Source organism: Lycorma delicatula, chromosome 3, assembly GCF_047948215.1.
Source record: "Lycorma delicatula isolate Av1 chromosome 3, ASM4794821v1, whole genome shotgun sequence".
Classification (NCBI taxonomy): Eukaryota; Metazoa; Arthropoda; class Insecta; order Hemiptera; family Fulgoridae; genus Lycorma; species Lycorma delicatula.
In genome coordinates, this window is record NC_134457.1 from 150,807,957 (window position 1) to 150,821,557 (window position 13,601).

The 13,601-nt window shown below is 29.9% G+C and overlaps 2 protein-coding genes across 3 annotated transcripts in view; one reads left to right on the forward strand and one right to left on the reverse strand.

Moving 5' to 3' along the window:
- Positions 1–9,262, reverse strand: part of s-cup (spermiogenesis-related protein stanley-cup) — a 51,003-nt gene extending 41,741 nt beyond the window's left edge. Inside the window, exon 1 of the mRNA XM_075360818.1 lies at positions 9,147–9,262. Coding sequence (XP_075216933.1) covers positions 9,147–9,151 — 5 coding nt within the window. The 5' untranslated portion in view covers positions 9,152–9,262. The remainder of the gene's footprint in view (positions 1–9,146) is intronic.
- fdl (beta acetylhexosaminidase fused lobes) overlaps positions 1–13,601 on the forward strand; it is a 55,602-nt gene that overhangs the window by 21,508 nt on the left and 20,493 nt on the right. For both annotated transcript variants that reach the window (XM_075360814.1, XM_075360813.1), the window contains exon 2: positions 11,238–11,391. In XM_075360814.1, coding sequence (XP_075216929.1) covers positions 11,264–11,391 — 128 coding nt within the window. In that variant the 5' untranslated portion in view covers positions 11,238–11,263. The remainder of the gene's footprint in view (positions 1–11,237; positions 11,392–13,601) is intronic.

The following is a 13,601-nucleotide window of genomic DNA, read 5'->3' on the forward strand; positions in this document are numbered from 1 at the left end:
TTACCCAAAGTTACATTACGAGGTATGTTCGGAAAGTAAATAAAAAATGTCTAAGTACAACATGAAAGTAACTTACAGCGTGTCTGTAGCTGCGAAGGGAACTTTTCGTTTCAAAGTTGGCCCTTCTGTGTGAAAGGGAGATCCAAGTGAAAAGAATGGCCTAAGTGGAAGTCAGTAGCTTGATTCTTTGCATCAGAACCGGATCTTAAAATGAACCCGGTGGTTCCCGATCACGCCAAGTATGAAGTGCCAGCCCTCATTTGATATCTCGCTATCGCTAAAAATATAAAGCCTGACAACATCCACAGCGAGTTTTTTTCTGTTTACGGCGACGTGATAAAGTAAAAGAGTGGTGTAGGGAGTTGAGGGTTTAAATATGATAGAACAAACATCCATGATGAACATAAGAGTAGATTGTGACAGACGAGTTGGTTGAAAAACTCGAACGGCTGATTCTTGAGGACCGCCGTTTGACTGTGGATGAACTTTATGAAATATGTCCAGAGGTCGGTCGAACTGTGCTGTATAAAACAGTAACCGACAGTTTGAATTTTTGAAAATTGTGCGCGCGGTGGCTACCGAAAATTTTAACAGAAGGACACAAAAAATATGGAGTTCATTGTGTACGGGAGTTTCTTGATGGTGTTTCTTATGGGCTCGAGGGTGAAGAATTTCTCGACTTTTTTGACTGGAGATGAAACCTGGGTGGTTCACTGCACTGCGGAATCCAAAAGGCAATCTATTTGGTGGTAACATACTGGTTACCCATCGGCAGAATATTCAAAAACAACAGTCTCCGAAAACATCATGTCAAAATTTTTCTGGAATCAAAAAGGAATTTTGCTCATCGATTTTTTGACCCCAGGTCAGTCCATAAATGCCGAGAGATATTGTGAAACCCTCCGAAAGCTTCGTCGGTACATTCAAAACTAAAGAAGAGGGCAGCTGGAAAGGGAGTTTGTTACACGATAACGCTCGGCCCCACACTACACGCAAAACGGTCGACCTCCTCAGCAGTTTTGGTTGGGATACTCTAAACCATCCTGCCCATAGTTCCTACCTGACATCAAGCGAGTTTTTCTTTTCACCCTTTTTAAGGAAGAAAAACGCTTTTCAACTGACGAAGAGATGAATAATGTCGTGTGTGAATGATTAAAGGAGATGGTGGCATGTATTTTTGATACAGAAATACGAAAGTTGATACCCCGACTGACCAAATATTTCAAACTGGATGGCGTAAAAAAATAGAGGTATGCTTGTGTAATATGTCATATAAGTTTCATTAATAAGTATGCATTCTTCGATTTATATAAAATGTTGTAACCTTATTTTCTAGACATACCTCGTACATTGCAGTTTTTCAGTTACATTCTACGTATTTCGGGTATCATAATGTAATCGACGTAGGCGATTTGATTTTAGGTATAAGTCACTACAAAACTGGCGTAGTCATTATTGTGAATAACATGCAACCTATACATCAGTTACTAAGGAAAGTATAGAGCAGAATAGTTTCCTCTTTCCTTTTCCATGAGAAAATTATATCATTGTAAATAAACATGCCAATTTTTTTGTAAGTTATTTATGATAATCAGCCGCTTCAAGTGACACTGTGATCGCAAAATAACATCATTACTCTAAGAGAAGGTTGAAGATTAATCGGATTGTAACGATTGAACCTCGGTTACTTTACGTGCGCCAAAAGAAAGGTTGAAAAGAAAACGTAAAGCAACAACATAATTAGTTTCCGATCTGAACAATGCGTTATATATGAGTCATTGTTATACATAGGCTTAGCTCAGAAATAAACTATAGCCGCTTCTAATAACTAGATGATTGTCAGCTTCTTCTTGGAGTATACAAGTGATTTTAAGAAGAAAGGAGCTTACCTCTCCGTTCATTTTCATTACATTCCTATAACGCATACTAATATATTTTTTCGACTAATAGAATTAATATTTAAAACCAAAAGACGTAAGTGATCTTTATTAATATTATTTGTAAATATTTTTACAGCAAAGGGTTTCTTCCCATCTCCTGCTTATGTAGGCAGATTTCTATAAATAATCTAATTAATAATTAAGTTCTAAAATGATTTTCTCTTCTTTGATTTGCAATCCCCAGATTGATTTACAATTCTTCAGAGTTCTCGATCTAGTGCTAGTCCATTAAGTTCTTTAGACGATTGAAAACAAAAATATTGAGTTATTTGACTAATATATTCTAGTCGAGTTCTTCCTCTACAATTCATACCCTCCACAGAACTTTCACGATATCTAAAAACCACCAGTCGTACCAAAACACATGCCCTCTTCTCTTCTTAATTTGATCCATCAAACATTCTGGTTCACCGATTTTTCTTAAACCCTCTACGTTGGCTACTTTCTTTGTCCACGATATTTTCAACATTCTTGGTAGCACCACCATTCGAAGCCTTCAAGCCTCAGTCTTTAAGTTTTCCCAAATGTCCAAGATTCACGTAGAATAGTACGCTCCACACGTAAGTTTTTAGAAACTTCCTTAATTTTAGGTTAATATTATTTTATGTGAATAATTTCCCTTACATACTGATAACTGTTTTTTTCTCGGTTTACCCTACTTATTACATTTTTCATGCTGCGGCCATCAGTTGTATTTCTGACATGCAAATACGTAAAATCCGTAACACTTTCTAGATGCTTTTTATTTAACGTTACATGAGGTGTCAAATTCTGTTTGCTCGCAACATGTATTTTTGTCTTGTCATAATTAATTTTCATATAGTACGTGGCAATTCTTTTGTTTTAAGTGGTGGTATCCTTTTCTCGTAGAACTTTTATCAAGTCTTAATTTCTGCTAAAACCGAATAACGTCCGCCAAAAAAATCAATCTATTTTCTCACCTTGAATCTTAATACCAGTTATGGATTCCAATCTCTGTCGCATCTCATTTAGAATCCTATGAATGAAACCATTGAAAAGTACAGGTGATAGAGAGAAAACCTTATGTAATGTTTGTTTTTGCTTGTGCTCCGCGTTGTACAACGACCCTTTCCTCTTTATAGAGATTCCAAATAACCCTCCTGTATCTGTAGTTCACTCTTATTTTCCTTACCATCCTAAAGAAAAGACTCCATTCAATTGTATAAAAAAATTATTGTATTTCTACAAAGGAAACAAAGGTATCTTTTATCTTTCTTCAGCCGTTTTTTTTCAGAAGTAATCATAAGCGATATAAGCGATAGAATTGCATCTCTTGTATCCGCTCCTTTCTGAAACCAAACTGGTCTTCAGTAATGTAAAATCTATCTTCGCTCTTTTTAAAAATGACCGTTTTTAATACTTTTGAGGCAGGTGATATTAAGCTCAAGGTCCGGTAGTGTTTGCACTTTTTAGCAGAATCCTTTCTTGACAAAGGTACAATTACGTTCGTTGGAACATCTCCAGTTTCATAAATATCACATATTAATATATATAAAGTGCATTTAGTGTTAGTTTCCTTACTGACTTTATTTGATCAGCCGGAACATCATCAGCGCCTGGCTTTTGTATCTTTCAGTTTGGTCAAACTCAGCTCACAATATTTGGTTCTCCCATTTTCTTCATCAACTCCTTCCAAAGGTTGCAGGACGTCTTATGTTAACATTCCTGCCTTCTTAAATATCTTCAAGATATTTTTTCCTCCAAATCGCGAATTTCTTTTGTTCATATACGAATTTGCCGATACAGACAATTTTCTCTCTATAATTTCCCTTTTCTTCTAAGTTTACCGAAACATATTTCACACTTCTGTACGCAGTCTCTGTATTCCCAGGTGATATCTGTTCTCTTACTTCGTTACATCTTTCTTGCAAATAGTTTTCCTTCGCTTGTTTTACACTTTCTATTTATTTCATTTCTTACTGCCTTGTACTGCCTTCTATCTTTTTCAGATTTATCATGCTTCAGTTTTTTCCGTCCATTTATTAAATCTTATCAGTGATCCATTCTTGTTTGGTTTTTTGTTTCTCTTTTACCCAGATTAAAATGATTTTATGACACTGATTTTTATTTAGTTGTAAAATAAAATAGTATTTTTAAGTAATATTTACTTTAAATAAAACCGTACCAAACACAAAGTGGGAGTTAGTTTTATAAAAGACGAGAAAATCAAAAAGTATCCGATAATTTTGTTTTTAGTTTTCACAAAGGTAATATTTGTAAGAGGCACTTTTAATTCACACGAGGAAAACAATTTTCAGTGATTTTTCCTAATTATTCGCTTTCAGTGAAAAACGATTTGGTTGTAAAATAAATTAAAACATGTTTATCCGTAATAATCTTTTGTTAACACTCTTTACCTCATACAATTATAATTTTTATTCTTTCTTTTCTTTTTCTTTCCTTTCAATAGGTTCTGCAAGTATATTTAATTTCATTTTATTCAACTATGGATGTTTTATAAGAATTTTTAAATAATATCATTAAATTACAAAAAAAAAAAATAACGTACTGGACCTTTAGTAATCTAATATTATTATTTCACTGTATACGTCTTCATATTATTTAAAGTGTTTACATTGACTTTGAAATATCTGCAGATTGACTTAACTTTAGAGAAAGTTTTTCAATGTGGAATCAGGATTTTGTCGATTATAAAAGGGCTATCCTGATAAGTATGAGAGAAAAGGTTTTAAAAATTCTACCTTTTGAAAGTATCTTGAATTTATACCAAATATAAAAAAGGAGAATAAAAAAGGGATCGTAAAAACATAAAATAATTAAAATAAAAATCGGATGAATCAAACTGTACATCCTAAAATGAAAAATGAGAGTTCTGTAATATTTTCTTGAATTAGGTTACGAAAGTTTACAAAAGTTTATAAAAACAGATACAATATTATTGATAAATTTAAACGTTAAACGTAATGTAAATATCATTGGCATAGGAACTTAGTATTAGTCAAATATAAACACCGCAATAATATTTTGTTTGTACAATTTATTTTGTTAAAAGTAGATGGGTTGTACGACTAATTTATATACGTTTTAGAATAATTTTATTTAGTTCATCTATAACTGCGGTAATTTTATGAACATTATGCGTATAAGTACATACGTATTAAACACATAAATGTTTATTTACCGATCAATTTCATACTGATAATATTAAATAAAGCCAGTCTGCACTAAAATAATCCAATAATAATAAACAAAACGGTTATTATGTAATATTATGATTAATTTATTCACTTTTCGTTGTCATTTTTTTCCTTTCATCATGAGCTGTTTGTTGCGCAGTATCGCTTCTTTCTACCAATTTCTACACATTGTTAAAAATATTGAATATAATATTAAATTTGTATTATATATGTTTGGTAATGTAAGAAATTATACTCTCTTCTAATGTAAAAGTAGAATATTTTAATTAGTCATGATTAAAGAAACGTAATTAATCTTCTGTTGTTTAAAAAAAATTTCCTTTAATATTTCACAATATAAAATTATATTAAGGCTGATTTAAGCAGAAATGCGATTCAAAAGAGGCTCAGAGAGAAAAATAAGTAATTTGAATATGTATTAAAATTATTCTGCTACTAGAACGCATTTTAATAAAATATTAATCAAACATAACTAATAATGTTTCATGATCAAAACTATTTTTCAGGAAAATAATATATACATATATATATATATATATATATATATATATATATATTTACACATATTTATACTATCTAAAACATTTGTAACATTTAGGCATTACGTGCGGAGGTCCCGGATTCGAATCCCGGTCAGGCATGATATCTTTTCATACGCTAACAATTTCTACGGGGCTAACGAACATAGTTATTGATGCCCGACCTTCTATATGGAAAAAGATACATATATATTTATATTTTTGTAGAAATCTGTTTACATAATTACGCGTGGCAATGTTTTATAATATACCTTTTATTATTAATTGTTGTTTGGTAAAATTACCTCTTATTTTCAGCTAGTATCTTATTTTCTGGAAAATAGGTATAATTAAAAAAAAAAAATAGTGACAAAATTCTAACAGTTTTCAACATGTTATTTTAAATTTATGGTTTTCATTAGGGGGATTAAATATGAAACATTCCGCTAACCTTAACTAAAAGAGAAGAACAAAATATTCAAATGCTACATCTCTATATAGAATAGCTACAGAGAATAGTCCCTGGAAATTTAAAACGAATGTAAACTGTGTACATAATCACATTTTCGATTTTTTTTTCAATTTTTTTTGTTCCGATCTAAAAGTAGTTCATGAATTAAATAAAACAATTTTTATTCATAAAATTGAACCTGGATTGAAAGTGGACATTTTCCAAAGAATACGTATGTCTGTAATCAATAAAGCTTATAGATTATGTATTAGTGTTACAAGAATAAAATAAGTTATTTTTCATTTTTACTCCAATATTATAATAAAATGATAGAACAAAGCTCAATTGCAATTAAGTAAGCGTTTTTAAGACTGTTGTTAATTGGAACACAATACGGTTAAAATGTGACTAAATTTATTTAAATTTTATGTGATACCGGTATAATATGATTGTTACCAAAACCCACTTCAGTGAGTATCTAAATACAATAAAAAACGAATTTATTTTTAATTTATTTGAACCACGGTTCAGTAGCGTGGTTCAAATAAATAGCTCGGATAGCGGACATATAAAAAACGAATTTTAATATTTAACATATAGATAATTTATTCTAGACTTATGAATTAAAAAAATTCCAATAAAGATAAACCAAATACCCAATCACAAACTCCAAACACCATAAAAAAATCAAAGACAAAAATTAAAAACTCATTAAAAATCAAAATCATTATTGAAAGAATGATTTTTTTCCATATAAAATCTTCCTTTCATGTTAAAATATTAGTAATATAACGCAAGGAATTAATTTATTTTTACATAATTCACTAATTAATATAAAATTATTTATTAAAATCGATTTAACGTGAGGATCATAAAAAAATTTGTGTTGAAAACAATTGATAATTTCGTGCGTAAAAATAGTGTCGCCGAGTTGCTTCGTCCTTCGAGTACTTGGCACCTTAGAATCTTGTAGTAGCCCTGAAAAGGGCCGTTTGTGCGTTTGATGAGGTAGCTCTGAGGAGGGATATTGAGTGTGGTCGCTGGTCTTCGGCGATGACGGCTCGGCTTGAATGGTTGTAGTCAAGGAGTTGCGGCTCGCAATTCACTAAGTTGTACCTCGCACCGATACAGCGTCTGCTGTAGTGATAGCTCCCAGAGCCCCGCAATGTTGGGTCAGCGTCGGTCGTCTTCCGCCGGCGCGCCCGAGGCGGTTCTCCCCGACCGGTGCTCGTCCCGCTACGTCTTCAACGCTGCACCTCCTGGCGGTAGCGGGCTTCATGCCGGTCCGCTCAGGCCTGCTGCTCCGGGCGGAATGCTGGTATCCGCAAAGAGATCCCACGTTGGCTGGCCAGGAGACTTCCCCCTTTTTTCTTCTTGTTCTTCTTTTGGTGATAGTCTGGGAGCGAATGCTCTCGCGGAACGGAACGCAAGGATAGAGGGAGAGTTTGTGTCTTCTATTAGTGGTAGAACCTGAACAAATTTCCTTTCATTTATCGGGCGGGTTATTATTTATTTAGTGGACGTTATAATTATTTTGTTTTTATATATGCTCTCGCATTACTGTGCTGCTGCTGCTGCTGCTTATAAAGCCGCCAGCGTGTGCTGGGAGGAGAGTGCAGGGGCGTAGCGTCGACTGCACCTCCTTTGACATATTAATGTCTAGCGTCGCGCTCACCGATTGGCAGCACAGCACGAGACAACAATAGATAATATATTTTTTACATTAAAATTTCTTTTGGTAACTCTAATTTACATTTCAAATGTAAAGTGGAGTTGCAGCTCCGCTGTAAAACAACAGAGTTGTAAAATTATCTCTAACATTGTAAAATATTCTTCTAGTTTCTCCAGAATCAAATTTTCTTTTCGTATACAGATCTTAATACTAAAATGTGAAGTAAAATAATAACATTATGCAAAACTTTTACTTATTAAATTTTTAACTTGTTATGAAGCGAGTTCTTTCTTTTTTACCGTTATGAAATGTTAAAATCTAGGGTTTCTTATTTTATTCCGCAATTACTTTTCTATACAGTTTCAATTCGTTACTGAAATATCTGACCAAAAAATTAAACGAAAAATCAAAAAAATGCCTTATCTGACCTTTTATTTTAACCTAACAAGAATTTACGTACATTTGGAACATTTTAACTGCTTAATAAAACTGTTTAATATGTAGATTAATCCTGTCATATTCCTTGCCCAGTTTGGGAGATTTTGAATCAACGGTTTTCCAATATTACCAGCCATTTTCCAAGTAATGGTTTATTATTCAGGAATTGGTTGTTAAAAAAATGTAAATAAATAAATGACTTTTGAATAAAACAACCATAATAAAAATGGTTGCAGAATGAAAAGTGTATAAATGACTGCATAAAAAACTATTGGCATGAACTATAAAGTTTGTTCACTCAAAAGAGCAGTGAATTTATGAAAAAAATGTTGTTACGCAGTTAATGTTTAAAAGTTTAAATGTTTTTGGGTGTTACACAGTTTTATAAATTTGGGTATGATTTTTCTAAGTAAAAAAAGTTATATTTCTTTGGTTTTTCTTCAAATATTTTTCAATAATAAAATAAAATTTGCATAATTTATCGAGAAAGTATTTGTAAGATAAAGTAAGTCCAATCTCAGTATTTAATTATTATTCTGAAGCGATGTAAAAAGCTTCAAACATACTTGTAAAGATAAAACATAACTAGTACAAAAAAAAAATCCTTAGCATTAAATAGTGTCGTTTATAACTCGAAATTACATTTCACAGAAAGCTATAACTTGACAATAAATAGCTATCTAGACAGTGTATCATTTACGTCCAGGATGTTTGTACCAACCCAAATTTTCCAAATCTTGCATCACAATTTTACGAAATTAAAATTAGAAAAAATATAAATAGTTTTGTTTCTTCTCAACTCTAATAATCTGTAGTGTTTTATTACCAAAAGTTGATTGATCGAAAAATTTTCTTATTTTAATTGTGTATAAAAAAACGAATTTAAAAACATAATATCTTAAACTTTAAATAAGCTGTAAAGAGAAGTAATTTATAATCTAAACAAACCTCATTAATATTCAGTATTATAGAACTACATATTTATATAATGAATAGAAGATTGAATTGAATGAAATAATATATCTCTCATCATTCACTTCATTCATGGTGCCTGCTTTCAAAACAATTGAAGATATGTTCTTGAAGATACAAAATTTGAAATATATATATATATATATATGTGTGTGTGTGTGTGTGTGTGTGTGTGTGTGTATATACACTTTTTTTAAAAGCTTCCAAACCAGTAGCAAAGCAAGAGACAATTTTAATCTTATTATTTATAAAAAAAACTTGACTTTTAAAAATAAAAGTTGTCTATTTTCGTTTTATAAAATGAATTTTTTACTTATTTATTGTATGAAACATTTTATCTTTATTATTTTTAATTTATTTAAGTAAAAAATTAGGTTAAAATTCATTGGTTATCATACAACTTCATGGATGAGTGTTTAAATAAATAAGTATGGCACTTTTCATACGCTAAAAGATACCATTTACATATCCCACGCACAAGCTTCAAGGTTACGTAGCGATATCATCAAGCAAAAGAAAAAAAATTGTGATCTTTTTGCTTTGACCTACACAATCATTTATTCCTCTCTCTATTTATGAACTTTATATACAAAATTATTTGAATATAATTTTGCGCTAAATTATAAATAAACAATTTTTCTGATGTGGTTTTTGAAGGTAACACGTACGTAAAATTCTAGTTCAAATTCCCTTTCATTTTTCGAGCTTTTGCTACATTATGCTAAAATTAGTTACTAGAAACGAACTCATAGCATAATAAAAAAATATATTTCATTTTTTTTTTTTTTATTAGTGTCATGGTTGTTACTAAACTTATTTTTTATATTAGTTTATAAAGAAAAATCCTATAAAAAATATCTGAGGCGAGGTGCAAAGTGTTTTCGAAATATATCCTGGATTTTGTGTCCGAAGAAAGGATTAAGCGCTGGAAGCAGTTAGTTTCCCTTAAGAGAGACTATTTTGAAAAGAGACATATAAACTAGATAACAAAGTTTAAAGTTTAAAAATAGGTTAAAGTTTTTTCAAACTACAGTTGTTCATTAATTTTTTGACCTCCGTCATATACATACAGTCGCATTAAAAAAAAAATAAATAAAAAAAAATATATATATACCTTTTTTGAAATATGCCATTCCTCTCGTATTATTTCATCATCTCCTTTTATATCTTTTCACTCCTTTTACTGCCAGTGGTGAGAACCCACTTTTCGTTTCCTACTAATGTTTTAATTTCTGTATGAATACTATTGTATTCATACAATACTATTGTAGGATATTTAGGAAATATCCTATATCCTAAAATGTAAATGGTGTTTACATATTTCAAATTTCTTTTCTACTTCTTTACAGTTTTAACATTCCACACATTTCTCTGTTACCAGATTAATTAAATCAATATGTCTAGGTCCACGAACTTAATCGCCTCTGTCATTTCACAGCAAATAAATTCTTTCCTTTCTTATCAGTTTTAAGATCTCTTCATTTACGAATTTAATTGAACAACATAATCTACAGTATTCGTCTGTAACACAACGTTTCAAAGGGCATTTTTATTTTCTTCAGTTCACTATTATAAGGCACTTCATTCCACACAATTATTTTCAAAAATTCTTCGTAATTTTTAGATCGATATTTGATATTAGTAGATTTTTTTGTTGTTTAGTAAATGAAAGCTCTCCTCCTTATATTAGCCTGATTTCTTAATAGGTAATACTTGATTAACCTTTTTAACTACTACACAAAGAAGATTCTTCTGCTTTTACTATAAAGTATTGTAAAATTTCTCACTATCCACCTTTTTTAAGTTAATTCAGAGATAGGAGTATTAATATTGCTGGAGATTATGTTCACAGGTAAAAATAAAATGTCGTATTGATTTAATAAATAGTTTTAATTCCAGAGAAATTATTGTCTTTAATTATTCAATGACCCTCGTGTATATACAAGTATGATGTGTATGAAGAATTTTATTATAAATCAATTTTATTAGTTATCAATTTACTATTCTTTTTTTTTTAAAGCGATAGTATTTTTCCATCTAATTAATATTTGCTTTGCACTGTTTCAGGTTTTGCTTAAAATACAATAAAAATCATGATACCATTAAGGAGATTAAAAAGTGTACTGTATATGTCAATCCTAGGATCATTAGCTTTTTGTACTTTTTATTGGTACATATTATCTTCCGAAAAACATCAAGGAAATCGCTTATTTATGGATGGGTATGTATGATTCATGTCAAAATTACATTTTATAAAATAAATTTGAAAGATGATGATAATAATCATCATCAGTCTCATACGTGAAGGCCAATGCCGGTTCCGGCTTATAAATATCAACTCATCTCTTCTTGTTCTACAATGATTTTTTTCCCCCCAAAATTGATAATTTAATACAAAATTAGATAAATTTTCATGTGACATCTGTGAAGACTAATCTAGTCGGATCAATTCTCTAAAGTGAAAATATTTGCAGTTGGTTTCTGATAAAGATATTCTGAAACTGGACTACCAAAGTACACGCCCCTTAATTCCCAGTAAATTCTTTTCTTTGCTGATAGAATTTGCTTTCCTTCTTTTCATATGTGAAGCTGTCACTTTCACAATAGTATAGGTACAACCATTGATTTATAAAATTTTAGTGTCATATTTTACTTTATGTTTCCTTTCAGGGTCTTTCTTATTGTGTTCCACACACATTTAAAGGTGGAGAGCGTATATTGGAAAATTATCTGTATTTGAAAATATCCTCTCTTCCATGTTCCCAAACCAAGGGATTTGAAATGTAGAGAACAATGACTATTTTAATAGTTAATAAATGACTATATTATGTTTAATAGTTATAAATGATTATTTTAATTTTCGTAAAGGAAAGCCACCATCTTAATTTTATTAATGGTATTTTAAAGCTATATTTCTCTACAACTTAACTTAGTAAATGAACCGCTTTTTGTAAATCATTTTCAGAATCTGTTATGATGATTTGATCATCAGCAAATAAATAATAGAGTGTTAAAATAGTCAGAGATATCGATGTTAATCCCTTCAAGTTCCAATCGGACATTTTCCATCCCTTACCAACCCAATTCTTAATGTAATTAATAAATGAAAGAGATGCAAACTACAGCGCTATCTTAAATAATGATATAATTAAATTAAATTATAATAAACTGAACTTTACTTCTGTTATAAATTCTGATTACAATTCCTACCGAATGAATAAAAAACGTTATTATTATTTTTTAATAATAATCGTGCAAAAGTATTCAATTTACTAATTAAAACATATGTTTATGTTTTATTTGACAGAATTTGAATATTACGAAATATTTCGGTATTTTACAATTTTTATTTGTAAAATAGCTTTATAACTTTATAAATTAATCTACACATTTTTAGTATTTATAAAATTTTTTCCCACTTCAAAAAAAAAAAATAATTTATCAGTTTTTAACTGTTTATACTTTTAAATGCCTTATTTACGATCAATGGGAATTTTTTTACTTTGAAGAGAAAGTTTTTCTGATGGAACTATAAAAGTATTAAATGTCCTTCACATAAAAAATATATATTTATATATATAGAAAGAATAAGATGATCAAGTAAACGACTATGACATATTTTATTTTTATCAGGTTTAAATCTCATAATAATGTTTCAAGTATTTTCACAAGATAATGGAAAAAAATTGGAAATATTTAGGTGAAAAAAACTTTTCTGTCATTCCAGGCAGCTTTAGTACCACGCTCAGTTTAGTGTTTAAGCTTGTTTCTTTATATCGTTATTCATTTATTAAGTTCCAGATTTCTTAATATTTTTAAATTTCTTTCAAAAAAGTTTTTTTTTGTATGGGTTGCATTTATTTTCTAGGCCTGCTCACATTTTATGAATAAATAAAAAAGCATAATTATTATAATGAAAAACATATATAAAACCGATTTCATAAAACGAAATAAAAAAAGTAAAAACTAATAGTATTCTTGTTTAAATTCCAATATTTTGTTGAGGGAGCTAGATCAATCTTTGATATATTGTTGGTGTTTTTTCGTAATTCAGCACTAAATCAAAAACAAAATAATTTAGAATTTTTTTATTTTTATTCATTTCTGTAGTAGTTTACTTCCTTTTATAAAAAAATATATAAACAATTATATATAATCTCTTTTTTTTAATTTAGATATTTATTTTCTGTTACTGAGTTTATATTCTGCAGTTGGATTCTAATAAACAACATATTCTGTCTCTACCATTCGGGATTATATCAAACTAAATTTATTTAAACGGAGGACTGAACTCTACGGCTACGATTAGATAAAGCCGTGTAAGAAATCTCGTGTCTTTTAGAATTATCGAATGAATTAAATAATCTGTTAAAAAGGAGCAGATGTAATATACACCAAAAAGTGAACGAAAACCAATATAGAAATATATTT